Raw genomic sequence first — 26886 nt, forward strand, 5'->3', positions numbered from 1 at the left:
AGAGGGGCAGTGATGTGGAGGTTGGTCTTTCTAGCAGAACTTTTGCTGGCTGTTGGACTTCCATTAATTTGTCTGTACTGCCCTTGAGTGGAATTAGTTTACACCCTCCCTGGCCATCCAGCAAGTTGACCGCTCACACAGACATTATGCTGCCCACCCCCACTTCCTTCAAGACTTGCTTGCATCACCTGACTCGTATCCTGGCTAGTGAAAATCTTTAAATGCTGCTTTTTGGAAAAGAGCCTTTTGTTTATTCATTTATTTTTTAAAGTTGCCATAGAAGTATGGTTTACAATTTAAAAGAAGAAACACACTGCTCATTTGCAGCAGCAGCAACAAAATGAGCAGCAGAAATGAACAACCCCCCTCCCCCCAAATCCAGACATTTGTGTGTGTTGGGGGGCGGGGGGCTGAATAAAGGCATAGTGCTGTTCTCCAGGAATTCAGCACAGGTCTGGTAGTTCTGAATATCTGCTTCTCGTTGATGTGGCTATGCTCTATAGTAGCCTCCCCCAACCCGGCGCCCTCCGCAAGTGTTTGACTACAACTCCTATCATCCCCACCCAGCAGGGCCATTGGGGAAGGTGGCTCTATAGGGTCTGACTTCAGGTTTACTCCGCTGAGAGGTTGCAGCATGGGGGGCTGCCTGTAAACCAAGCCCAGGGCGGCTGCAACTATGTGGAGAGAGCGCAGCATCTGTCCACGTGGTGGGGTGACCACTGGCCTACTATTGCTCCCCACGTGCCTGCTGGGTTGCTTGGGATGATTGATGACATGAGGCTATGGGATGCCCCATAGCTGGATGCTGCAGGGAGCTGCACCTCTACATAGATGCTGCTGCCCGTCTCGCAGTGAGTTTCTAAGGGGCCACTGTGTAGCACACTGTCAGCTGCATTCACCCCCAGTGAAGGAGAAAGGGTAGAGCTGGTTGCCCTAGCAAGAGCCCCTTCCCTGCCCCTATGGCTGCAGGATCTGCTGTGAAGGAGTTGAAGGTGTGCCGTCACTGCTAGTTCCCAGTCCTTAGCAAATGGTCCCAGGAACCCTCCCTGCCAAGTGTGGATGCTCTGCGGCTTAGGAGAAGCAGCAGGGACAGGGAGGTTGCTCTCCTGCATTGTTGGCACCATGATGCGACTTGCTTCTCTGCATCTCATCCAATCACACACAGATGAGCCCTTCCACAGGGCAAATAACGGCTGGACCTGCTTTCCGTTCTGAAATCCAGGGGAAGCAACTGGGTTCTTGTGTGTGCTGGCGCCGCTCTGGCCTGTGCCGCTCCTTCTGGGCTATCCAGATGCTCTTCCGATTGCACGTGTCTGCGTGCATGTGCATGAAGAAGATGCCTGCTGCTGTCAGAACACAGCGCGGCATCTCCCGGCACTAACGTTTCCCTTCACTGTGCGTCCTCGCCCTCAACAGGTGGGAGAGGATGTAGCTGATGCCCGCAAGTGTGCCTGCGCCAGCCATGTGGCCAAGGTTGCAGAGTTCTTCCAGGTCAGTGGCAAGCTGTGGGGGAGAGGTACACAGATGGGAATGGGGGAGGCTACTCCTGTTGCAGCCAACTGGTGAGGCAACCATGAGCTTGCATCTTGTGGAACAGTTCTTGGGCTTCATGAAAAAGGCAGCAGTGGAGGGGCGGGGAGAATTGCTCCATATAACACACATTAAAGGATCAAATTCAGCTGTGACCTTTTGGGCACTCCATAGTATCGTGGACACCATTCTTGCCCTAATTTTTAAAAAGAAATTAACTTCGTTTTCAGGTCGCCCAATGGACTGCGGCCCATGGGAGATGGGGAGGGTTCAGGGGGTGAAAATTGCCCAACGTTGCCCACCCCTGATGTAAGATAAATTGATAATGAGCAGTCGGCCTATGTCGATTGGTGGGTCTTAGCAATTGTCTTTCTGGCCAGCTGCTTTCTTTCTTGTCCCAGAAGTCCTCATGCCATCTTTCTGCACGCTTTGATTGTCCTGACAGGGCGTGGACGTAATTGTCAATGCTAGCAGCGTGGAAGATATTGACCCAGGAGCCATTGGGCAGCGGCTCTCCAACGGCCTGGCCCGCATCGCCAGTCCAGTGCTGCACCGCCTTCGCCTGCGGGAGGATGAGAATGCTCGACCTGTGGTAATGCTCCTTGCTCCCGCTTCCGCAGCCCAAGCGCACCTTCCTTGGCTGGGGAACAAACAGAGCCCCTGGGAACAAACAGCTGCCCCTGGGTGAACACCGTTCACATCTAGGAGCGACGCTGGTGGTGTTACAAAGGAGTGGTGATACACATGGTGCCACACGGGTCGCATGTGAACTACAGATCCTCCAGGAGAAGTGACGATCTCTCCTAAAGAGTTCCTGGGGGATTTTCTGGCCAGTTACCCCCATGCTTTTATTATACACGATGAAAAAATGTCCGTGCCAGAGCACTCCAGTGAGAACCTGGCAGCTGCCTTTGCAGCTGAGTTTGCAAGCATCTCCTGTTCGTAATCAGGGATGGCATCAAGGGTAGATGTGGTTGGGCACCTGCCAACAGCCCACGCCCCAACAGGGGACCGCTGGCAAGAGCCCCCAGACTTGCTCTTCCTCTCCGCCATTGCAATGTGTTTTCGCTCTGGCCCAGACAACAGTGGTGGCGAGAAGTAGGGGCAGGAGATGCCACTGCTTGCGTGCTCCCCGCCTGCCCAGCGAGCACACGGGAGCAGTTGTGAGAAAGAGGCTGAGGAGCAATAGCAGCTGGTGACAATGCTGGCGAGAAGGTGGAGTCACCAAGGGAGGGGCCCCATCGAGGGTGTCTTTCCCAAGGGCCCTCAGAAACCTGGATCCGGCACTGCTTGTAATGCAGGCACACTCGTGCGCACACACGTACGCACGCACACACACTTGATTTCTAAATTCCAGGGCACCACCTATCAGAAAACGGATGCAGCTGTGGAGATGAAACGACTCAACCGAGAGCAGTTCTGGGAGCAGGCCAAGGTAGGTGGTTTTGGAAAGGGAGCCCTGCCTCTGGACAGGCCAAGCCCAGACACAAACAGGCACACCACCCCAGCGCTCCTTGTTTTCGTGCCTGCTCAGCCTGCGGTGCGGAGGCATGATACGAGCGGAGCTGGCATCTGCAGTCCCTCTTCCTTCCCCTGTAGAAAGAGGAGGAACTGCGCAAAGAGGAAGAGCGGAAGAAGGCCCTGGATGAGCGGCTGCGTTTCGAGCAAGAGCGCATGGAGCAAGAGCGGCAGGAGCAGGAGGAGCGTGAGAAGCGCTACCGAGAGCGCGAGGAGCAGATCGAGGAGCACAGGCAAGGGGCAGCTTGGGGGTCTGGCTGTGGTGGTGGCGGTGTGTGTGAAGGGAACAGAGGAAGCAACGTCGGGATTTTTGGGGAAGCCAGGCTAGACAGATGTGACTTCATCCCACAGATCAGCGGCAACTGTGGGTATATTTGTCCACTACTCTCTGACAGTGTCACATACTAGGTTTGGAATATTATGAGGTCCTGTGTCCTTTGCCATTCATGATTGGGCTGCAGGGTGTTTTTTGTTTGTTTTTGCCTTGATGAGATACTTCCCTGTCCCCTAGAGTCAGCCATAGCTTCTCACCCTTCCCTTATGGGAGAGGTGCCATCTTGATTGTTTCTGGGGGAACCAATCAGGACCAAACTTGGAAATCGGGCAGCGCAGTCCTCCCAGGCACTTTGCATGCTGCTTCAGTAATTCATGAGAACTGAGAGGGTATTAGCCACAGAAGGAGAAAGGAGGAATCAGAGAGCATATAGTCATGCTCACAGGCACCACTCAGCCCAGCCCCGCCCCACCCCAGCCGCTGACAGCACTAATGGAGGCTGGAAGGAAAGGAGGCTAGAGACCAGCACTGCACAGTCAGGACGTGACTTGCTCTTCCCTGGGGGAAGGGAGAGAGAATGGGTTCTGGTGGCAGGGCACCGCTCCCCCTGCCCGCAGTAAGAGATCACCCTTACTCCCTGGCAATACAAGCTTTCATATGCTTCCTCATGGGAAGATAATGTGGTTCTGTCTCATTGGCTGCCCAGTAGCTCCACCTCCTGTTTGGACTGCCCTAAGTGCCTCCTGATCACCACTGAACGTTATGCCACCCGTACTGATTTTAGTGAGGGTAACTCACTGCTAATGTGATTATTTGGTGTGGTGGGTGTCTGGCCTCATGCTGTTTTGAGTTTAATTGCCCAGTGAGCCATAGCCCTGTTTTATATATGTATTACATTGGTAATAAATGTTTCTTCCAGGGAGCCCCTTCTCCCAACATACCTGGCCTACAGTCTTGGCCTACAGTCACCAAGTGAGGTTCCTGGCTAAGTGGGAATTTGAACCTCGCAATCCTAGTTCAATGTTCTATTCACTATACATGAGTGAGCACTCTAGAACACTACCCAGGATTCTCTGCAACATACTGGGGGTTGTGGAAGGTGTGGAGGGGCACCTGAGCAGTCAAGTCAATTTGGAAAGGGTTCCCTCCCTGAAGCTAGTAAGTTTGAAAACCACTGCATTACACCACACTGGCTTCCTGTTGGCTGGTTTGCTCTTCTTTTTATTGGCGGTTGGAGTGATTTACAAAGATGGTGTGTGTGATGCTTTTGTTTACTACATATACTTTTTTGATAGCAGGTAGGTTGGTTTCTGTGGTCAAGGCAGCCCCTGTTGGCAAGTGTCCTGACAGAATAGGTTGAAGAGATGTCAAAAAGGATGGACCTTTGCCATCTCCTCCATATTTATTTGGGGGCAAGGAGAACCATCTGCCAGTAGCCACTGAAGATTCCATTTTGAATTCCATTTGTGTAATCAACAGTCCATATTTTATGATTTCTTAGGATTAAAAGGACTTTGGCAGCACTGTTTCATAACTATTAAAAAATTAGTGTGGCTGCAGTCTAGACATACTTACCTAGGAGGGAATAAGTCCCACTGGATTCAGTGGGGCTTACTTCTGTGTAGGTATGCATAGGATTGCACTCTGTGGCTCTTACGTGACGAACTTAAAGCAAATACGTTTCTGTTTGTATGCATGGCAGTAGTGGAATTTTAATGGAAAGGCAGACTGAACCCAGCTTGGATGGGACATATATATGCATACGTCGTTCATTTTCTGGTATATATCTGAAGGACTATGGTAGGATAGATTAAAATAATAAATATTCTGTCCTTTTTATATACAACAGTGGATCTTGGTTAAATTTGCAAATAGGAATTACTGCAGATTGTCAAATGGTAGGATTATAAATTGGAACAGGCTTGGTGAACCAAATATAATTGGTTTGCAAGCAACAAGGTAAGAAATGTAATAGACTGACTTGCAAACTGTAACACACACAGGAAAGGAAGATAAGATATAACAACTATTTTAAAATGAGAGGCACAAATTGGATGTGATTTGAAATGTGACAAAGCATGCAAAAGCTTCGGGAGCTTTGGTTCTTCTTCCTTGTTGGTTAACCTGTAGCAGGAATGTTGTTTAGTTTGGATTCCCTTCCTATTAAAAAAAATAGGCACAGAGCATGTTTTAGAGTGGGCTCAAAGAAGACCAGTGAAAATGATTCAGAGTGCAGAAATTAAGAGCAATAGGGAAAATAGTGCATTTAGACCTGATCATGGAAACTGAGAGAGGATGCAATAGCAACTTTTAGATGGACAGAAGTTTGGAATAAAGGAGCCAGAGTTTGGATTGTTCTCCATGGTTCCTGAATGGATAAGGATATTAAATTAAGGTGGGGGGGATATTAAATTGAACATTAGGAAGCCAAGCCAACCCACAGGTCTGCCCAGGCATCGTGAGCGCAGTGTTGGGATATCTCATCCTTTCTTCATTCTCTTCCCGCTAGGCGAAAGCAGCAGAGCCTGGAAGCAGAGGAAGCCAAGCAGCGGTTGAAGGAGCAATCCATCTTTGTAAGTGGTGTTTTGAGAGCTGGGGGAGGGTTGCCCAGTTTGCTACTGGCTCCCCCAGGTTGTTGGCAGAGGTAGGAATTAAGCACCAAGGCTGGCTGGTGACATTGGGGACCAACTCTGCAACCAGGGTGATGAGAGCATTGCTGTCCAAGAGCTCTTCCTTGCTCCAGCTTTGTGCTAGGTCAGGGAAAGCAAACTAGGGCCTTCCGGTGTGGTTGAGGTGCCCTGGGGCTGACGCTGACCTCTCTCCCTAGGGGGAGCAGGAGGACGACGAAGACAGGCAGCAGCCCAAAAAGTCTGAGTCGGAGGTGGAGGTGAGTGCGGCCCCGGGGCACAGCATGCATTGTGTAGGCAGCTGACCACCATGCACCCTACAGGGCCATTGCTGCATGAGGATTGTCACGTTGTGTGCAGAGTTTCAGCGGGGAGAGGGGGAGGGGGCTTCAGTTTGGTGACTGTTGTCCTGTGGCGAAGCTGGAGTGTGATGTTGACGGCTAGCAGAAGTCTGTGCTTAAGCAGGGTCGGGGATCAGGGGGAGCAAGGCGGGGCCCCGGCTGTGTTTGTCTCTTTTCCTTGGCTGCATCTTCATTGTGTCCAGATCCAGTTTGTGGTGCTGTCACTATTTTGTGTCACTGTGTGCCATTGCTGCTGGTGGGCGGGGCATGGGGGGGAACACCCCATGTATGTGGCACGTATCATGTTTCGTCACTGTTGCCCTGGCAGCTGCATGGGGGAGGGGAGAATTTGGGGGGGGGGAGTTCAGGCTGTTTTTATGATGGGGGGGCTGTACATATCAAGTGACTGGGCCGTTCTTGACCCTTCTCGCTCGCCTCTTCCCTCGCATCCCGGCAGGAGGCGGCTGCCATCATTGCTCAGCGCCCCGAGAACCCCCGCGAGTTCTTCAGGCAGCAAGAGCGAGTGGCTTCAGCCAGTTCAGAGACGCCCCCGCCCTTCAACAGAACAGGTAGGGAGCACCGCCGTCACGCGTCGGAGGAGGTGAAGGAGGTGTGCCTGTTTTCACTGGGAGCACGGAAAGATGGGAGGCTTTTGGGGGAGCAGTGGCCAATATTGAAGTGGCATTTTGAGATGGATGGTAGGTGAGTGCACATCTGGGGGTGAGGCAGTGGGGATGTCTGGATTCGCTTGGAAACCTCTGCTACAGAGAAAGCTATGGGCAGCGTGGGATTGCATAAGGCAGCAAAAAATGCAAATGTGACCCCAAAGCCAGTCAGATGCAGAATGGGGCAGAGAAGACAGGCTGGCTGTTGCTGTACCCCCTTGCAAGGCAAGGTGCCAGGCTCCAGTGAGACCTGATAGGTGGCAGATGACTGACTAATGAAAGAAGGTGTCCTTTTATATTGCATATAACAGACGTTTGGAACACACTGCTACAGGACGTGGCTGAGCCCCAGAATTCTGCACAGTTTTTGTGCGCACGCATGCTTTAATTTTGAAAATCGCTACGAAGTGGAATAACCAAAATGGTAATAGTTTTGTCGGTTTTGGTGAAGGATAGAAACGCTACCTTCAAGGTTAAACTAAGTTGTTGACCTGATTCACATGACACGGTGTGGCTCATAGTGGGTTATTTAACCCACAATGAGCCATGGTGCCCATGGGTGCCATTTTGCATATCAGGGTAGATAGGTTGTCATGCTGTGCAAACCTGGCAAGCATGGGTTATGCAAGGGTTAAACCATGGTTTGTTCTAGGGTTATGTGAGGGTTGTTTAACTCTCACATAACCCATGCTGGCCAGCTTTGCATGACATGACAACCCTGGGCGGGGGGTAGATATGCAAAATGGTGGCCGCATGCACCCCCACAGCCTCTCCATGGGCTAAATAACCCACAGTGAGCTGTCATGTCGTGCAAACTGTTCCAGTCTCTAACAAGTGGGCTTAGAGTGAAACATCTATGGGAAGATTATCCTACCTTTCTCCAGAACGAACATTACGGGGGTTTTTTCTCATCAGGTGTTGCTACTGCTACAAGAGGGTTGGATGCCTGGACTATGGATCAAATTAATAAAGTTTGATTTTAAAGATGGGGTCTGGGGAAGCATCTTTCTTTAGGGATGAGAAGAATTGCTACATTTATTTATTTAAATCATTTTTACTCTGCTCTTCAACCAAAAAGTCTCCCAGAGAGGCTTACAAAAATTAATGAGACAGTCTCTGCCCTCAGGCTTATACTCTAAGGGCTTTTCTAAATGAGGCATTTATTGTGTGCCCATCCTTCCCTACTCACAGTTGTTTACATCACACTGTGACCCTCCAATTTTGCTTCTGTTCCTAAAGAGCACTTTCTGAGAGGTTTTTTTTTTTTTTTTGAGCAGGGAAAATGTGGCATTTAATCATGAGAACAAAAGAAAACACAATTTCCTCTTGTGTATTTATGTTACTGTGCTATACCACAGCGCCACCTAGAGGTTATGTAGCAGAAAAGCAGGAAAGGAAACGCTCCTCATGTAGTGCTCAGATCTCAATTCTGTGATGAAACCGAAAGTAGATGCAGCGGATTAATAGCCTCATGTAGGGAAGCTCTGAAAGGCATGACACAAAAGGAAAAGGGATTGGGAGGGAGGAAGAAAAAACTGAGGCGCTAGTTCTTAGCAAAGATCTTATAACCACCAGCTGGAGTGCACACAGTTTGAGAATTTAGTTTGAAAGCAGAGGACTGTGGGATCATGTCGACATTGATTGGAATGTTCCACTCTGAACTTTAACTATGTAGGGAGCCATACCCTGCTTTGTGATGCCTGGATCCTGTGGGTTGATCCTATAAACGACTGGCTTCTCAGATGAAACGTTTCCTCATGGTGACCATACAGCAAGTGGTCATTTCTTTTCACTCTCTGTTACATGCCAGTATGTGGGTAGGTCTGTTAGCTTGGGAGCAGGAGCTATGAGGATGAGAATGATGGCCAGCCTTGGATGGAATAGCAGTCTGGTCAGTGCTGTCTGAGGAACAGGGTTGCTGGGGCTGAGCTGATTGTCATGTGCAAAAGAGCAGCGGGAGCAACCCTGTGTCAGTAGGGCGAGGAGTCCAGACATCCTGCTTGGGTCTGAATCATGTCAGATGGTCCTGTGACTCTGTGGGAGGCTTCATATGAAACAAATGGGAAGAGAAGGATGGGGGCAGCAGTGGCCAAGATTCCACTCCGCCCACACAAAATAATTCTAGTTGCGCCATGGGACATACGAGCTGCCTGTGGGGCCAGGAGCTGAGGCCCAGAGTTTTGATACAGTTCACCAGGCCTGGGTGGACGAGGAGAACTGAGCATGTCCCTGGCCCTCAAGGAGCTCCTTCTGCAAGAACTGGGGGTTAGGCAGCGTATGGCACCCACAGTTACTACACTGTTGCTTCATGCTAGGGAATTTCTTTGCACCACTGCTGTGACTTATTCGGGCTCCATCCTTAGGCTGTTCACTGCCACGGACTTAGCAGCTGCTACTGACCCTGCCTGGGAGAAGCCAAGAGCTTTACTCTCTGGAGCCCTGTGCATTATAGCTTTGGGTTTGGGCTTCTATATTTTTAGTCTGCGTTGGCTGCTTTGGGGGGATCAGGTGGTCAGCTATTGTAGAAACATTGGCATGAACTCGTTCCCCAGCACCGGCTGTGCCTCCTGCCTCCTGGCTTCCTCTTTCCCCTCAACCGCCCTGCACTCTTTGGCCTTCCTGATGCTGCCTAGGCCCTGCACACTGCTCCACCCCGGCCCTCCCATGCCCTAGACCCTGCCTTTGCTTCCCTGAGCCCCCCCTGCACTACGACCAGCAGTGCCCCCTCCTATCCTTGCCTTCTCAGGGACTAGCCTTGCCTCCCTCACAGACTTTCCCTGCCTCCCCAGCCCCTAAAGTGGGCACCGATTGCCCAGTGGCATGAGAGGGGGGCGGGTGATGGAGTGGGCAGCTGGAAGGGAGACTGACCATTCTCTTCTGCTTTCTCTGTCTCCGTCCGTCTGTCTGTCTTTCTCTCAGCAGGTCGTCTGCACTGTCCTTTCATAAAGACACCTGACAGTGGGCCGCCTTCCTCCTCCTCTTCCTCCTCCTCCCCTCCACGGACTCCCTTCCCCTATATCACTTGCCACCGCACACCAAACCTCTCCTCCTTCTTCCCATGTAGGTAGCGAGGCCCAGGCCGGGCTTTGGGGAGTTGGTTTGGGGAGGCAGCTGCCTAGGGGGCCTTGCCCCAGCCCTGTGCCTTTCTTCTGGCCCATGCCCCATCCAGTCTCACTCCACAGGCACCTCTGCAAGGAGGAACTGGAGCCCATGACTGTCCACAAAACTGGCCCCACAGGCTGCACTGAGGAAGACTCAGGGCTGGCGGCTCTTTTGTGTACGTTGCAGACTGGCTTGGCTTCATGCATTCAGAGCAGAGCCCCAAAGGAGCTGGGAAGAGCAGGGGTCTCGCACAATGCAGCCGCACAGCGACAGCGCTCAGGAGGGCTGGCTTGCATATAATAAGGATGCTTCTCCCCTCATCAACCCCCCATCCCCGCCCCTATTCAAAAAGAAATCTGGGCGGGGGGTGGGGGCTGCTACAGGAACATCTCTGCATCAGCAACTGGACCCTAAATCCATGCATTGGTTCACAGGCCAGTGTACGGATGCCACAGTGGGATGGAGCCTCCAATATAAGGCCCAGTTAGGCTGGCTGCATCTGCTGAGGGGAGGATCTTTTGCCTCAGATTAGAAAATGTGGGCGGGGAGCCTGAATCCATGCAAAGAAAAGAGGAGCTACATACACCTCCACCAGGCTGCTGGGGCCTTGTCTGTGCTGGGCCGTGCATGCACAGCAGTCGTCAGAGTGGGGGAGACATCCCTGAACTGGACTATGGTGGTTTGGGGTGGGGCGTAGGATGGAAGTACTGGGCAGGCTAGGTATGTGATGGAGTACATCAGTCTGGGGCAGAGATGACTGGCAACTTGTCCCTCTTATCCTGATGTTTGCTGTGGACTGTGCTTCCAAGGGTAGTAAAAGGAGCAGAGGTGGATGCATCCTATCATTTGAAGGAGGGTTCAGGTTGAATCTCTTTCAGCCCAAGGGCAGGATTCCATTTCAGAGAAGGTCTTGGGGCCGCATTTCAGTGGTGGGCACAGCAAAAGGAGTGAGGCCAAAACAGCCAGCTTATTGTAGCGTAAAGCTCTTCCTGCCAGTAACTCAGCCTTAGGAGAGGCACTTCAGCCTTTTAGAATGGGGGGGAGACATGCAAAAGCCGGGAAACCCCGAAAGGATAGGCAGTCAGGAGCGGGGGAGCAGAGGAAGGAGGCATGGCCATCTGAGGAACCCTGGAGGGCTGGATTGGAACCCCAGGCAGGCCGGATTTGGCCCTCAGACCCTCAGTTCAACAGCTGGTTTAAAGCACAATTTGAGAGAACAATGGCAGTCTTGCGTTTCCCCTCTCTTCAGTTGTGGGTCCCAGTATACAATACCAGGGCTAGGCCTCCCCCTGCAGCAGAAGAGGCAGGGAGTTCACTGCTTCTGTTTCCAGCATATTTGTCATTGAAGGCAAAGGGAAGTGGCCTTTGTGGTGCCCCACAAATTTGTGGGGATTAGGGTAGAGTGGGGTGGTTTAAGGACGGTGGGCTTATTTTGATGGCCCGGTAGGCCGGGAAATGTGTCTGGATGTTTTGTTTCCCAGTGAGGCTGCCACGTCTTTTGTGTACCCAGTTGGCAGGCCGCATGGCTCTGTGGGCTGTGGCACTTAGGCTTGTCAGCTCCCTCTTGAGTGCCTGTGTGGCTCATTCACAGGCAGCCAGACGGAAACACACAGAAAGGTATCAGCCTCCGCCAGTAGTCCCTGCGACTCCAGTACAGACTCAACGCCTGTCGGTGAGCAGATTGAGCGTGCCCTGGATGAGGTAACGCAGCAGTGTGCATTAAAAGGTAGGTGCTGCTCCCCTCCCCACCCCAAACCCTGTGCCCCCAGATGGTTTGGCTGGGCATTGCAAATGGCTGCCTCTTCCCTGCACCATCCAGGTGCCTCAAGCCGTTGATCCCCTTGCCTGTATCCGCTCACCAGATGCCTCCTCCCGCTTCCTCCCTATCGCAGACTCCTCCAGCCCAAGCAGTGAGGAGACGGCAGTGGCATCTGCTATGAGCTGGGCTCCCCCCAGTGTGGAGCAGCTCATTGAGAAGACGGAAGAGCCCCCCGGAGCATTGGCCTGGCAGGGAGCTGGCTGGACAGAGCCGCAGCCAGGCGGGACTGGCCCCACTGAAGACCTGGTGTTCCCAGAGTCCAAAGAGGCGGAGCCTCTCTTCCCAGAAGCCCCGCCTCCTAAAGAAGAGCCTCTCTTCCCAGCAGCCCCGCTGCCCACGCAGAGTGAAGGTGCCCTGGACCTGGGGGAGGCCTTTGGCTTTTCCCAGCCACCCGCTCCCCCATCAGGGAACATCCTCGACCTGTGGCAGAACGACAGCACTGCTGTGGAACCCACCCCTCCTGAGGCCTGGGAGCTCCAGCAAGGGGGTGGGCCCCCCACTCCTGCCCCGTGGGACCTTCATGATGGGCCTCCTGTGCCTGCCCCCATGCTGGTTGAGGTCGACGTCCCGCCAGGGGCACCGGAGCCCCCATCCTCTGCAGGCCTCCCTGAAGACAACCTGCTGAACTTCAACGACCTGCCTGAGCCTCCGGCCACCTTCTGCGACGCTGAACAGGACGAAGAGCCGGCCAGCATCATTGCGATCGAGGGGCTACATCAGATGACGCTCAGCTATCAGCACGCTCTGCAGGAAGCCTCTGGGCTGCACCAGGAGCCCCAGCTGCTCACCAATGGGGAGACAGCCCAAAAGGAAAGCACGCAGGTGGGCAAGGTCACTCCAGCCAACGCCATTATAAGTTTGCCAGAGCTCCCAGCCCTGCCTTCGAAAGCAGACGTGGGCCCAAGTTGCCCCACTGCTGTGCCATGGCTTGCCAGTGCACATGCTCACAAAGGACATCTGACCCTGCCCCGGGAGCAGCAACAGCTCTTTTCCTGCAAAAATAAATGAGTGAACTGTATTTATTTCTGCAGGAAGGTAAACAAACTCTAATCCACTCGTGTGGATTCATTCCCAAACCTTTATTAGTGTAGTGCCTTTATTAGACCAGCTCAAAGGTCACAAAAATGTGCATGCTTTCGAGAATGTGGATTAGTCACCCTGAAACACGTTGTTACCATCCTTTTATACAGTGAAGGTGAACATAGGAAGCTGCCTTATACCAAGTCAGTTCACTGGTCTATCTACCCCAGTGTTTCCAATGCTGACTGGCAGCAGCTCTCCAGGGTTCCAGGCAGGAGTTTTTCCAGCCCTACCTGGAGATTCTGGGGATCGAACCTGAGACCTTCTGCATGCCAAGCGTGTGCTCCACCACCTCCATCCTCCGGTTTTCAGTGCATGCTTATGGGGGGCTTGAGCAGTATACTCCACAGATGTCAATGACTGGGAATACAAAACCAGAGGCGAACATTACTCCGAATTCATTAGTGGAGAGCTAAAGGGTGTGAGGGTCTTCCAAAGCACAGCACAACATGCAATGGCTTGGTTTTCTCTTCCAGACCAGTGAGGGGTATTTCAGCCAGTCGCAAGATGAAGACTTCAACCAATCAGAAGAACCCTCTGCTAAAGCTCCTCCTCCAGTGTTCTACAATAAGCCCCCAGGTGAGGAAGGGTCAGGGATTGGTGGGTGGCAGGAGAGGAACTACCCATGACCTCCTTCTTTCCCCTGCTGCCAAAGAGGCTGCACTTGGGCTCCTCTGCGGAAGCTTTGGCGACTTCCTCTTTCAAAGGGCTGGCCCAGGCCAATCCCCCCCGCCCCCGCTAACGCGTTTGGTTTCACCCGCAGAGATCGATATCACCTGTTGGGATGCTGACCCAGTGCCAGAAGAGGAGGAGAGCTTTGGGGGCAGCGTTTAAGGCTGGCTCCCCAGTCCGACTCCGGTATCCTGCACCCAACAAGCCCAGCGTGGGCAGGCCTGGAGCAGCCGCAGTGAGGGCCTGGTGCCTGCTTGCTCCGTATTGTAGCCCTGCGGTCCAAGGCCTCAAATTGTGCCCCAGCCAGATAGGATATACTCCATGGTACTCCGGGGTAATTTTTTCCAAGCGCGCGCTCTTTACTTTCTCTCTCTCTCTCTTTTTCTAATGTTGTCAAATAGGAAACGTGTAAATCTGCCTGGTCCCCTCTTTGTTGGTAGCTTCCCTGCAGACCCCTTTCCTGTTGCCTCTGCCCATTGAGTTTTTTCTGATTCTCCCCCTCCCCCCAATGCCTTTTATGCCATCTGGGTTGATCTCCTGCGTGTGCTGCTCTTGGGGGATGGATGGGAAGGGGCCTTTCCTCCTCTCAGACTCTACCCAGAGCTTTGAGTATTTTGCACGAATTTAAAATAAAATATGGCAATAAAATGGCCCCGTGTGGGCAAGGCTCTGGTTCCCCGTCCCTCACCTCCTCCACGTGGTCCCGAACATACCCTATCCCCAGGGAAGCAACAAGAGCTCTGTCCAGCTCTGGTCTCCAGGAGGAGTTAGCAGCAAGGAACTTTTTTCCCACCACAGTTCAGCTCCATGGCCCTGTGTTTGAGAGCAAGTCCATTCGAGACCCTTCTCCTTAGGCCTTACTTGCCCTGAGAGCCTGGGACAAAGGGAAACTCTGGCTGGGCTCCCCCCTCTCTTTTCCCTTCCTTCTTTCCTCTTCCATCCCATGCTTGGTTTCCTTTCTCTCACGTACAGTAATTGTTTTTTTTGGAAAGCACAAATTCTGTAACAGCAATGTGCTTATGTATGTTAATAAATAAATTGATTCCAAGCAGGGCAGGTGGCTTTGCAGCAGAAGGTGCCTTTTTAATTGTATTTTAAAGGGGAGATTAGTGAAGGAGCACAAGGCTACTAGGTGTGTGCGATAGATTCCACAGAAAACCACTGAAGACAAGTCCTGCCTGCCTCTTGTTACTTTTTTTTTGGTAACTCCCTTTACTCTGCAACTATACAAGGTTAGAAATTTACTTTGAGGAGGGAGGGGGAGAATATGAAAGCTAGACTTTTTTTTTAGATTGCAGAGTTCATCGAACAAGTGGAGAAGGGAACAGAGTTATAGCTGTTGAGCATCAGTATGCAGTCAGTCGTGTGACCCAGAAGTCATAACTTGAGATGGAAAAGCACCACTAGGTGGAGCTGGTAACAAAGAAATGCATTCCTGGAACATGCTGTCTATCCAGTAGGGAACTCAAGCCATCATCTGTGGGATGGCATTATTTAGGAATGGGGTTGCTTCACTTCCTACCACCATAGATGTGGCACTTTTTAAAAGAGGACTGGGAACCTCTTTCAGCCCAAGGGCCAAATTAAATTTCAGAGAAGCTCTCAGAAGCCTCATTCCAGTGGTGGTTGGGGCCAAAGGCAATGCTGGGAAGCCAAAAATACAAAACAAAATGCCAGCATATTGTAGCTTAAAGTTCTTACTGTCAGTAACTAAGCCTTGGAAGAGGCATTTCAACATTTTCAAATGGCCGGGGGCGGGGGGGGGGGAGAAGTGCAAAAGCCAGGAAACCAGTGGTTGGTGGGAAAGGGGGTGTGGCCATCTGGGGAACTCTGGAGACCCCTTTTGGGACCCCAAGAGGGCTGGATTTGGTCCTGAGGTTTCCTGGCCCTTCTTTAAAAGCAAAACTCACCCACACTTCTCATCCATGGACTCAACCACCCAGTACCAGGTTTGTAATAAATCAGGTTCCACAAACTTTATTATTCTCAAAATGTAACAAACAAAATATAGGAAACAAAGTTCAGGCCAAGCCAGAGGCCCCCCCTTGCAGTCAGCACCAACAGAGCCTGGAGTGGGCCCAGAAAAAGGGAAGTGGGTGAGATGGGGAGACCAGCCCCAATCTCACCGTGGCCTAGAAGAGGTCAATAGCAACTGGGATCTTTGCACTGTGAAAGCCTGTGGCCCAGGCATGGCTGGAAGGCTCGGACTAGGGGGCCAGTGGCTCCCGCAGGCAAGGGGAATAGGCTGCCAGTATCCAGCTTCTGTGCAGCAACCACCGTCCCACACTGGTTGCGGCACAGCCTACTAAACTGCCGTAGTCCTGCCCAACAAAGGCACTGAGACAGGCAGCTGCCAGGGCCCTGGCTCATAGCTGTCTCTGGTGCTGAGTTCTGAGTCTGTCCAGCTCGGGAAGAGGCGTTGCGCATGCTCCGACTCCAAGTAGAGGTTGGTGCAGGTGGGGCCCCGGCTGGTTGAGCTTGGCAGGTGAAGGGCTGAGCCATATCCCCGATCCAGGAAGAGGGGCTTATAGCTGGGGGGCTGTTCCTGCTTCTCTGGCTGCTCGTGGCTCAGGAAGGGGGTGTTGATCTTGCGGTATAAGCCCCGTGTGTCTGTCAGGACTTCGCTGTAAGGTGGCGGGGGCTCAGCCATCAGCACTGCTTCCTCGTAGCATGGGGGCTTGGATGGATCCGGCTCTGCAAGCAAAGTGATCACAGCTGTTGAGCATAGGGAACAGGGTTACGCATGGAGTGAGGTTCCCACCATACCCATCCTTGGGGGGCCTAAGTGCAGCTTTTCCCAATGTGATGCCCTCCAGATGTTTTGGACTTCAACTCCCTTACCATTGGCCCAATTAGCATGGCCGATGGTGAGGAATGCTGGGAGTTGTAGTCCAAAACGTATGGAGGGCACCAGGTTGGGGAAGGCTGCACTAATGCTATGAGACAGAAGCTAGCCCTTCCCCAGCAAGGCTTGGAGCAGTGGTGAGCACTGTGTGGCCCTCCAGATGGTGCTGGATTGCAAGTCCCATCAGCCCTAGCCAGCCTAGCTGATGGTGAGGGATGATGGGAGTTGCAGTCCAACAGCATCTGAAGGGCCACTTCTCGTCCATCCCCCCGCCCCGGTTTGGAGGAAGGTCCCCATGAGCTCTGTTGTTGTGGCCCAAGAATTGACTACACACGCAGAGCCACGTTTAGCAGGCAAGCAAACAGGATCAAAGGCTGGTGGGACAATGGTTACATGTTGCTGGAATGGGACTTCCAACCCCACCTCCTCTTTAAAGACACACCCTGACACACTGCCCGACATCAGGTGTGAGCACTGATCTAATCCCTTAAACAGTTTAAGGGCCACTCCTTTCTCCCTGCTTAAGGAACTGGAACTAGACGGAACACGGAAGAACCACCGTGTCAGCTGGCCGAATGCGGCAATGGGCGATTTCAGGCCATCCACAGAAATCCGTCCATCCAGAGAAGCCCCCTTTAGCGAGGACTGGTTCAGTTATCCACCGGGCCTCTCAAGCCCTCTCTTGGCTCTTACCATGCCTGCAGCTCCAAGGCCTTGGGGGTGGAAGGTGAGGGCGGTGGGGCTCGAGGCGGAGGCGGTGGGGCACAGCAATGCCTGGTGGGCTTCTGATGTAGCCACCCCCGTAGGCAGGGCCCCCATAGGCAGGGCCACCAAAGGCTGGGCCTCCATAGCCCTCATAGTGCAGGGGCTCCATCTCCAGCGTGCGCAGGTGCTGCTCCCGCAGCCGCTCCTCCTGCCGCCGCTTCATGCGCCGCCGCAGGTAGCTGCAGAAGCAGCATAGCAGCACAATGAGCCCCCAGATCAGCCAGAATCCAGCAAAGCAGGTGAGGAAGGTGTAGGTGCCGTGGGACATCACCATCTTCACTCCGGGGGACTGGGGAAGGGCCCTAGAGCTTTCTCTCGACACGTGCTGAAACCGAGGGTCTTCTTCAGTTCCAGCTGAGTGGGGGGACTCTCCCGCTCAGACCTCTTCTGCAAAGAGACAGGAACAGGCTGACTTCTGTAGGTGAATTTGTCTCCACTTCTCTGGCTGCCCAGTCATGTTGAAGGGATCACGCAAGCCTCCCCTCCGCTCTCCTTGCACGTAGTGTCTCACCTTTCCCCCAAATGTGGCACAGGTACCTCTTGTAGCCACACGACTATCCACAGGCCACCACTGGCACTACTTCAGTCAAGGGGCGGTGGAATGGTGAGCCAAGACCCGCGTGCTGCGGAGGTTCGGCTCCCTCTAGTCACACAGCCTCCTGCATGCTCTCCGCAGCCGTTGCCATGGAAATGGTTGACTGGATGCAGGGACAAACTTGGGCCTTTCACGGAGATGGGGGAGTTCTGGCCCCTAAAGGAGCCCAATGGAGGAAAGGAGAGTGTTGGAGAAGTTCACGGGCACGGCCTGTACTTTCTTCCTGGAGCTCCTGAGTTCTTGGATACTTGGGGTGACAGGACCAGTAACACCAGCACCCAGCCCAACTTCTTCCCATTGCTAGGTCAGGGCTTTCGGGGGCCGGCGGCAATGCTGACAGGAACTCTTGCTCTGCAAACAGAATGACAATGAGTGTAGGAGGGTCGACATAACAAGTTTTAATTTGCAGAACATGCCCTGTGTTCTCCAACCTCTTCCTCAGCTAACCTGAGCAAAGTGCCACCGAAAGTCCAAGGAGGGCAGCAACGTCATACCCTGGATCGAAACACACTCCTTCCCCCCAAGACATGTGAGCCTCCCATGGGCTGGATTTTCAAGCAGGTACAAAGGAGAGGGGGGAGCTTCTTGCTCAATTAGGCACAGAACGTTTAGGCAGACACACACACATACACACAACCCCCCGGCAAAGCAACCTCGTTACTTCAGCAATCTAAGCCAGCACCCACCACGTGGGCATAGCTACAGGCATCCAATTCATGTAGCCACAGTGCTGCCCACACACCCAGTTACATGTGCTCACACACATGCCACACACTGTGCACAAAGGACCAGGCCAGCAGATGGCCGTCCAAGGGCCCCATTGCCCTAGCTCAGCCTTCCCCAACCTGCTGCCCTCCAGGGGTTGGATCCAGATTGATGTTGGATCAACGGTGCTGGCGGACGTGGACTTCCTTCCCATGGCAGCCCCTTGAAGAAAACCACACAGTCAGGAGCCCCTGTTGGATGGATTGAGCTGTGGTGTTGTGGGGAGGGGTGGAGAGGCTTTCCGTGAGCTGGGCCTTTCCCCTAACCCCATACGTTTTGGGCTACCACTCATTAGCTCTGGCCAGCATGGGTTCGGGTAAGCTGCTCTAGCTATTTCCACAGAAATGACAAGCGCCAGTGAGAGCGCCAGCAAGCCAAAACCCCTGACGTGCAACTACTCTGGCAGGGAAGAGCAGGGGCTTCAGAAAGCCGCAAAGCACAAAACATTCAATCCTGCAGCCGGAGAGGCCAAGAGAATGGCAATGCTCAAGCGCCCAAGCGTTGCCTGACATTTCCTCCCGATGGCAGCCCAGGTGCACTCATCTGCTCTGCAGCAACCACCACAGAAGCCGCCTGCCCACACATCTCACAGCTTCACCCCTCAAGAGCCTGCTTGCCACATGGCGTAGCAGATCAAAGTTGCCAAGATGCGTTTGGTTCGTTTTTTGCATTCCCTCACCCTGAATAGGGTAATGGACACCAATGTCCCTTTTATCATAGAGTTATTTGCAGTGTAGCTTGGGAGCAAGTGAGCGTGGAATCGTAATGCCCTGTGCTGAAGTGGACTTTGACACTTGCAGGGAAAAGCCCCTCTCTCAGCTGCCTCACATCCTCTTCCTTATTATCAGTTCTTCTGATGTCTGCCAATAGCTAGGACACCATGCACATTATTTTCAGGATATTTCAGTAAAGGACAGCTTCTCAAGTCACACTTTCAGGCACTCCCAATGGAGAGTTCCTCCAACGCATATACTGCAAAGGGCAGCCACAGGGTGTCTGTGAACGCAAACATGGCACAGTACTGTCACTGAGCTTCTGCTAGTTTTAAAACCCCAAAGGTCTAGCCTCTTGAGTAGTACACACAACAACTATTCTTCTTGCAGCTGCAAGTTGCTCTCTCACCGTAACATTACCAATGCATGGGTTATCAGCACACCCTAGACAGCGCAACTGTAGGGACTCTTAACTGGGAAAAGATCTGGGGAAAAGACATCTCGGTGAGCTCTGTTCACATCATGGCTTCTGATAGCATAGCTTATGACAGTCAAAATTTAACAGAAACTGTTAGGATTAACCCTTCTGAAAAACTCAGGAGTGGGACACCCTTTTCCTGTGGTGGGTGGGGCCAGAGCCAATGGTAGGCAATGCCAGAGACAAAAGTGGGAGGAGATATGGATGCAAGGCTTACCATGTGCATTACAGCAGGGGAGGCAGAGCCAGAGGCAAAGTGGCCCAAAGTCTGCTTGAAACTAGTTTGTGGTCCTCATGAGGCCCTTGGGCTGCAAGTTCTTGCCCCTGCTCTGAACTCGGGGTTGGATTCAGATTTAATCATACTCGGAGTAGACCCATTGAAATCAATGGGGCTTAAGTTAGCCATGGCTAACTGAAGTTCCATTGATTTCAACAGGTCTACATTAAATATGACCAAATCTTCATCCAACCCAGGAATAACTAGCTACGACCTCTGCAAAACACAGCCGGGCCTGTCTCCTCTGGCTGATGAGCCTCCATAGGAAGAGCTGTGCTAGATCACACCAAAGTCCTATCTAGTCCAGCATTCTGTTCCCACAGTGGCCAACCAGGGGCCTCTTGGGATGGCCACAGGCAGGACACGAGCACAATAGTACCCCCCGCCCCACCCCCACTCATGTTCCCCAGCAGCTGCTATTCAGAGACATATTGCAAAAAACATTCAGCTTCTGCTGTCCCTTCAAGCACGGCTACCAGTATTCCCCACTATCTCAAAGCATTAAGAGATCAGCCATACACACCTAAAGGGAAATATTCCTCCCTGCCATCCTTTATTACTACTGAGGCTAAGCAACCGCCTCCTGATCATCGGAGCCCAAACCAGCCACTAAATCTGGCTTCAGACTTGTGCAGACCTACTTCATGTTTACTAGAATCACTGTGGTCCACCAATGTGGAGGCAAATTCACAAAGCAAGAGTGCGCAGTCAGGATCTCTTAATAATGGAGGTATATGTAATCTGTGATCCTGAAAGTGCTCTTTTCCTTAAGAATGTAAGACGTGCCTTATTGGATCAGAACATGGTCCGCATGCCCCGGCATTCCTTAAAAGGATCCCAGCAAGCACTGGGTGATCTACTAGAATCTGGCCACTGGTCTACTAGTGGACCTCTGTTTACCTTCTGCCTATCTGCTATACCTCATAAGGAGGGGCGAATCAACACCGACAAGAGCCGATCAGCACACAGTTAGAAGATACACCACAATCCACAGCAAATTCCTCAAATGTCCAAGGTTTCCTGGACTTGAAACAGTTTACTGTTGCTTTACGTCTTCTCCTCTATAGCCCTATAATATAGTGTTATGTTTGAATGGACCTTTTTGCCACCTTTGTGGCTCTCCTCTGAATCCTTTCTGCTTATCCTTCTTACAGTACAATGGCTCAGAGTACTCCATCTGAGGCTCAACCAGGGCTAACATGAACAATTATTTCCTGTGTCTTAAATTAAAAAACGAACAAAAAACCTATTTATTTGTTTCATTTCAATATTGATATACTATCCAACAACAAAAGTCCTATTATGAAACAGACAGATGCAGAAGTGGTGATCACAAACTAGAAGAGAAAAAGAAGAACAACTAGGTATGAAGTGAAGCAGACCCAAGTGAGCAGGTCAGTCCTGCTTATATTCTTTGAACCCACTCATCTAGTTGGTAGTTCCATCAAGAAAGTATCACTGAGCTACAGAAAGCTCAGGAAGAACACCTTTGCTGCTGCCAATATGCCAGGAACGGGAGGCCATTTACAGATGCCCAAGACACCACGAAATATTTTCTTTTACTATTTCCAAAATCTGCCCATTAAAAAAGTACCTTCTTCCAATGAAGTCCAAAAAATGTTCAGTGTGGGAGTCAACATCAAACTGCCATTATCTAACTGGCACATTGTACAAGGATGGGATTTGTTAATGGGCACAGAATCCAGCATCCTGGGAAACTCAATGTAAAACACACACACATATACGCATGTTTCTAGCCCTTAAAGCTGTGAAGGAAGGCTTGCAAGCATGTGAGCAACTTCTTGGAAGAGCCAGTGTAGGTGCAGTGTTTAGAATATCAGACTAGGACCAGGGAGACCTGGGTTCAAATACCCACTCAGCCATGAAGCTTGCTGGATGATCATGGGCCAGTTACTATTTCTCAGCCTAACCTACCTCACAAGGTTGTTGTGCGGTTCAAAAGGGGATGGGGAGAGCCAGGTACTCTGGCCTGAGTTCCTTGGAGGAAAGGTGTAATGATCAGATACATATGTGAACTTTCAAAAGCCAAAGTGGGAGCCGAGCAGGACATCCACTTGCCAGGGAGAAGGGTTGCAGTGCCCTGCATAGCTCTCTGCCTCTCCACACAGGCTGTAAGAAAAAGAACTGTGCAAGATTAGCCAAGGATTCATATTCATACACACACATACATCCAAAAGAAATAGTAAGGACCTAAACCACTGACAATGTGTTGTCTTTTAATGGTACCTTAAAATATGTCATGTGAGACAGGCCACCTCACCTGCCCACCCAGGTGCCTGCTTTGATTTGCATAGTCAACATACAGGTCACAAAACTCATCTTTCCTGGTCACTGAATTCAAGTTACCTTAATAATAATAATAATAATAATAATAATAATAATAATAATAATAATATCCCTTGACTTTTTAAAAAGGTTAGTGCAGATTACAGCCCTGGTCAGGACTATTTCAGAAATAGGATAGAATTGCAGTCACTTTCTAAATGCAGAGTGCAGAGAACCCTGAGACAAGGACAACACCTCTACCTGGAACAACCTTGATTCTGGGAGATTGCTGGATGCTGGCCAGAAACAAGAGGTCACAGAGCTGCTTAGATCTGCCTGAATATCCTGCTGTACAGGGGAACAGTACAGCCCCAACTATCAGAGACCAGAACAGGATTAACTCTATGCCCACCTAGAGAGCCAAGAGCTCCAGGTATAGATGGTAGTAAACCAGGGAGTGATATGCCTCTGAATACCAGCTCCTAGGAGGCAACAGCAGGAGAGGGCGATTGCCTTCAAGGCCTTCATGTGGGCATCGGGTGGCCATTGTGGGAAGTAGGATGCTGGACCTGATGGGCTTCCAGTCTGATCCAGTGATCCTAGTGGCCTGGTGCAAAGCTTTGCTTTGTGCAGCATCCTTCCCCAACCTGGTGCCCTCCAGATGTTTTTAACTACAACTCCCAGCATTCCTGACCATTGGCCATGCTGGCTGGGTTTGGTGGGGGTTGAAGTCCAAAACATCTGGAGGGTAGCAGATTGGGGGAGGCTGCTATGAGGTGTCAACAATACTCTTCACGACAGCTGCCTTAACAATCTACTGAAATATTTTTTCTAAATTTGTGCAGATACCAAAATGATGCCTTGCAGCAGAGAAGGCCAAGACGGCTCTTCTAAACCTAACTCATCTTTAGATATAATATCTTTTGAATATCTCTTTAAAGCTCGTAATAATTAAGATGGGGATGAATATATTTAAAGCAGTGTGTTATGAGGGTTTTGCGTACATCACCAATTGCAGTGCTTTTGCAAGAGAGAGGGAGAGAGAGAGAGGGAGGGAGAGAGAGAGCGCGCGTGCGCGTGTTCCAACAGGGACTGAGAATACAATGCTTTCCCTCCCCCTAAATTAAAAGGGAACAGTGTTGCCTGTACCGGGCAGTGCAGGTTCCAGCACACCAGATCACGACAATAAATGTCAAAGTAAAGACTTAGCAGCCACTCGGCAAGGCCCTCCTCCTCAGCATGAAGCTGGCCTAGCCTACAGCTTGCATTTAGGGGAGGCAGAACAGAATGATTGGCGTGTTGGGTTGGCTCTTGGAGGAGAGGGGGAGTTAGTAGCATTATATCAGAGGACTAGTCCACCTTCACAGCCTCCGTGGAACGCACCAGTGGTTAGAGACAGCAGCCCCCTCAATCCGTCCAGAACAGGGACCGCTGACCTGCAGCTGGAACCTCTGGTGGTTCTGTCACTGAATGTCTTCCCCTCTCTGGTGTCATTCCCACCGTGGTGGTCATATGCTGCCCAGCTCAGCTTCTGACTTATGTCCAGACCACACGTTGGCTTCTGGAGATGTGCTGCCTTTACAGTTAACCCGTTCAGACCAGCACTGGTTATTGCAGGCTGCCTTTCTGCAGCTGTCTATGCGCAACCCCTGCCCCCAGTTCTCTGAGGCTTCTCTTCACACATCTGCATTGCTCATCCATGCATATAACATCAATGGCCCTTGTGCAGAGGCAAGTAGGTTAGATATATCCCAGGCTGCGGGGGGCGGGGGGCAGGGGGAGAATGGGAAACTCTCAAGCCCTCAATATTATTTGACAGACTACAGAGAGCAGCTGATACATCTCAAATCCAAGGCAAAGCAGTCAGCACAAAGAAATGTTCTTACCTAGCCACCACCAACACACACCCCATCAAGGCTTAACTTAAGCCAAAGGCCAGCCCTGATGCACATAAAGCCAAAGAAACCACCTGAGCATGTGCAGAGTGTCTCCACCCCACCCCTGAAGGTGATCCACAGCCACTCAGTCCAAAGAGTCATCTGGGAGTAGAAGGCAGGGGCACACAATTTGTAAAGAGAAAGGAGCCATGGTTCAGTCCTGCCTAAAAGCCATGCCTAAAAGTCCTGCCCCTTAATTCTAATTTTGCAGGGTGGGAGCAGTCTGTGCAGGTTACAGGTACTCTATGCATAGTGGGGCTTTTGTATAGGATTGCTTTCCATATTCCAGTTTCCAGTTCTGGTCTTCAAAGCAAATCCCGGGGCTGAGCCCTGGCACAAATTAAGCCTTGGAGGGTGAGTTTAAATGCTGGCACCCTTTTAGCTGCTGCACGGCACCAAGAGGAATGACAGATGTCTGGCTTTGCATAGGCAGGTACACAAAAAGAAGACACAGGGAACAACAGCCTCCCCCCACGCTGTTGCCCTCCAGATGTGCTGGACTACAACTCTCAGCATCCCTGGGCAGCATGGCTGGCTGTGGGATGCCGAGAGTTGTAGCCCAACACATCTGGACGGGCCCTGGTTGGGGAAGGCTGCAGAGGACCAGACCAGGCCTGATCTCCCATCTGAGTTTTGGCAGTACTACCCTCATCCCTAGGCATTTAGAAAGGGGAATGTCTCCGGTTCGTTTTTCCAGAAGCCACATCCGCCCCAACCTCCTGCTCCTGCCCTTGTTACTGCATCTATCTGAGGAGCTAGCTGGGCCTATGGAGGGTCCATCTCCCTTTCCTCTTTCATTCCTGCAATCACTAACGAGGTTCCCGTGATGGTCAGAGCTCGTGCCCAGCTCTCAGAATGGTGTTTCCACTGGGGCAGCCTCCCCCCAACCCCCGACCGTACCCCCCCGCCCAAAACACAGCCAACAGACCATACGCCGGTCCTGGACTCAATGCATCCGCCGGGCTTGCGGCGCGGAGAGGTGGCGTTCGCACGGGAACCAACACACGCACACGCACACGCACGCCCGCTACCCAAGCCGAAGATGAGCGCGCGTTCACACTGGCAGGCGAGAGCGCGCGAGGTTTTTTTCCGCCTCTCTCCTGCACCCCCCCCCCCGTTACTTAGTTCCTCCCCCATACTGCCAGTCGCCTCCGAGCAAGTCCATTGCCAGCCACGAGAAACCCTGCCACGTTCCCCGGCTCTGCCAAGTCCCCGGGTGGCCAAGCAACAGGAGGCGGCAACGAAGCTCCGGTCCCACATGGCCTTCCTGTCGCCTCGCTCGGGGCGCGGGGACGAGGGGGAGATCCGTCCTACGGCTGGCACCCTGCGGGGCAGCTGCACGTGGAGAGGGCAGGCCGGGTGGCTTCCCTTCCTTCCGCCGGCGGAGGGGAGGGCGGGGGAAGAAGAAGAAGAGAGCGGGGGGCCAGGCGCCTGAGCGTGGAGCCCTGGCAGGTCGCCGCCTCGCCCTGGTCGGACCGGGCCGGAGCGGGGGTCGTCCTCCTCCTCCTCCTCCTCACCGTCACTTCCAGCGCTGAGATCAGGGGTCGCCCGCGGGAGCCCCATCTCCGGGAGGCGGCAGAGCCATCCCCCAGCCTTCGTTCCGGCGCGGGGGCGCCGTGCAGCCTGGGGGCGCTCGGCCTGCCCGCGATCAGGGAGCGCGGCGGTGCCCGGCGTGCTCGCTCGTTCCCGCCTTGCCCATTGCCCGCCGCAGCCTCCACGCGGGCGGTGCCGGGGCTCCCTTTGTCTTCTCCGCCGCGAGCGCTCGCGCGTCTCGCTCTCCCCAGCCCCTGCCTAGCAAGCCCTCCGCCGGGCGGCCCCGCCCTCCGGCTCCTCCCTCCTCGCCTCCCTCCCTCCGGCGGCGGCGGCGGCACTCGCCAGCCGCTCCCTGCCTGCCTGCGTCGGGGCGCTGGCAGCCTCGTGGGGCCTTCCTCGGATAAACCCCGCTGCCGGGGGAGGGGGGGGGGGCGGCGGGCCCGGATGGCCCCGCTGGCGGAGGTGGCACCACCACCGCCACGGCACGGGGAGGCTGGCTGGCGCAGATCTCGGCCCGGGGGCTCCTTTGCGCTCCTGCTTGGAATTTCCTGCCGGGCTCTCTCTGCCGGGCTCCCTGCCGGCCTTTTCCGATCCGGCCGGGCCTCTCGCTCCCGCTCCGGCACGGATGCGGCCACGGGCCGGGCCGGGCCGGGACGCGGGCGCGTCAGGGCAACCCGAGGAAGGGGGCGCCAATCCGGAAGAGTCCTGCAGAAGAGCCCGGGAGGCCTTGTGCTCCCATCCCTCACCGCGGAATCCGTGATCTCTCCTTCCGCGCTTTTCGAGCCAAGAATAGTCCCCAGAACGGAGGCCTTGATTCATACATAGCCGCCTTCCTCCCACCTCCGCCACCCTCCACACAGACGCAAGAGGAGATCTATTCCTAGATTCTGCCTTGGGGAATAGAAGAGAGTAAAGCCTCAAGAATGCAGAAAAGGCTTGGGCCGGGGGAGAGACCCAGATCGCCAAAAACTGCACGTGCCGGTTCAGCGGTGTGTGAGGGGTGAGGGGATGCAGACTGCAGAATTTCTGCTGTTCTTCTGCGGATAATCTGCTAATCTCAGCGT

At 52.8% G+C, this 26886-nt stretch overlaps 2 protein-coding genes across 5 annotated transcripts in view; one reads left to right on the forward strand and one right to left on the reverse strand.

The window, feature by feature from the left end:
- The window catches only part of DBN1 (drebrin 1), a 38032-nt gene extending 23332 nt beyond the window's left edge, over positions 1-14700 (forward strand). The window contains exons 4-15 of one of the 3 annotated variants that reach the window (XM_084839426.1): positions 1417-1491; positions 1976-2122; positions 2888-2965; positions 3130-3281; positions 5832-5895; positions 6150-6209; positions 6748-6859; positions 9875-10015; positions 11649-11783; positions 11950-12698; positions 13433-13535; positions 13720-14700. In XM_084839426.1, the coding sequence (XP_084695552.1) occupies positions 1417-1491; positions 1976-2122; positions 2888-2965; positions 3130-3281; positions 5832-5895; positions 6150-6209; positions 6748-6859; positions 9875-10015; positions 11649-11783; positions 11950-12698; positions 13433-13535; positions 13720-13790 (1887 nt within the window). In that variant the 3' untranslated portion in view covers positions 13791-14700. The remainder of the gene's footprint in view (positions 1-1416; positions 1492-1975; positions 2123-2887; positions 2966-3129; positions 3282-5831; positions 5896-6149; positions 6210-6747; positions 6860-9874; positions 10016-11648; positions 11784-11949; positions 12699-13432; positions 13536-13719) is intronic. The other 2 variants (XM_084839424.1, XM_084839425.1) reach the window with 2 other exon arrangements.
- Positions 14701-15572: 872 nt separating this feature from the next.
- Positions 15573-26062, reverse strand: PRR7 (proline rich 7, synaptic). 2 transcript variants are annotated; one of them, XM_084839432.1, is made up of 4 exons: positions 25807-26062; positions 17750-18184; positions 17167-17625; positions 15575-16322 (listed from the first exon to the last, which is right to left on the reverse strand). In XM_084839432.1, exons 3-4 carry the CDS (start codon positions 17510-17512, stop codon positions 15934-15936), a joined length of 735 nt encoding a protein of 244 aa, XP_084695558.1. In that variant the 5' UTR covers positions 17513-17625; positions 17750-18184; positions 25807-26062; the 3' UTR covers positions 15575-15933. The 2 variants fall into 2 exon arrangements, with proteins under 2 accessions (XP_084695557.1, XP_084695558.1); XM_084839431.1 differs by having other exon boundaries at positions 15573-16322; positions 17167-18184.
- Between the last annotated feature and the right edge of the window lie 824 nt (positions 26063-26886).

The sequence above is a fragment of the Heloderma suspectum genome, chromosome 2 (genome assembly GCF_057233095.1).
Source record: "Heloderma suspectum isolate Gila_16-S chromosome 2, 16-S_ref, whole genome shotgun sequence".
Lineage (NCBI taxonomy): Eukaryota > Metazoa > Chordata > Lepidosauria > Squamata > Helodermatidae > Heloderma > Heloderma suspectum.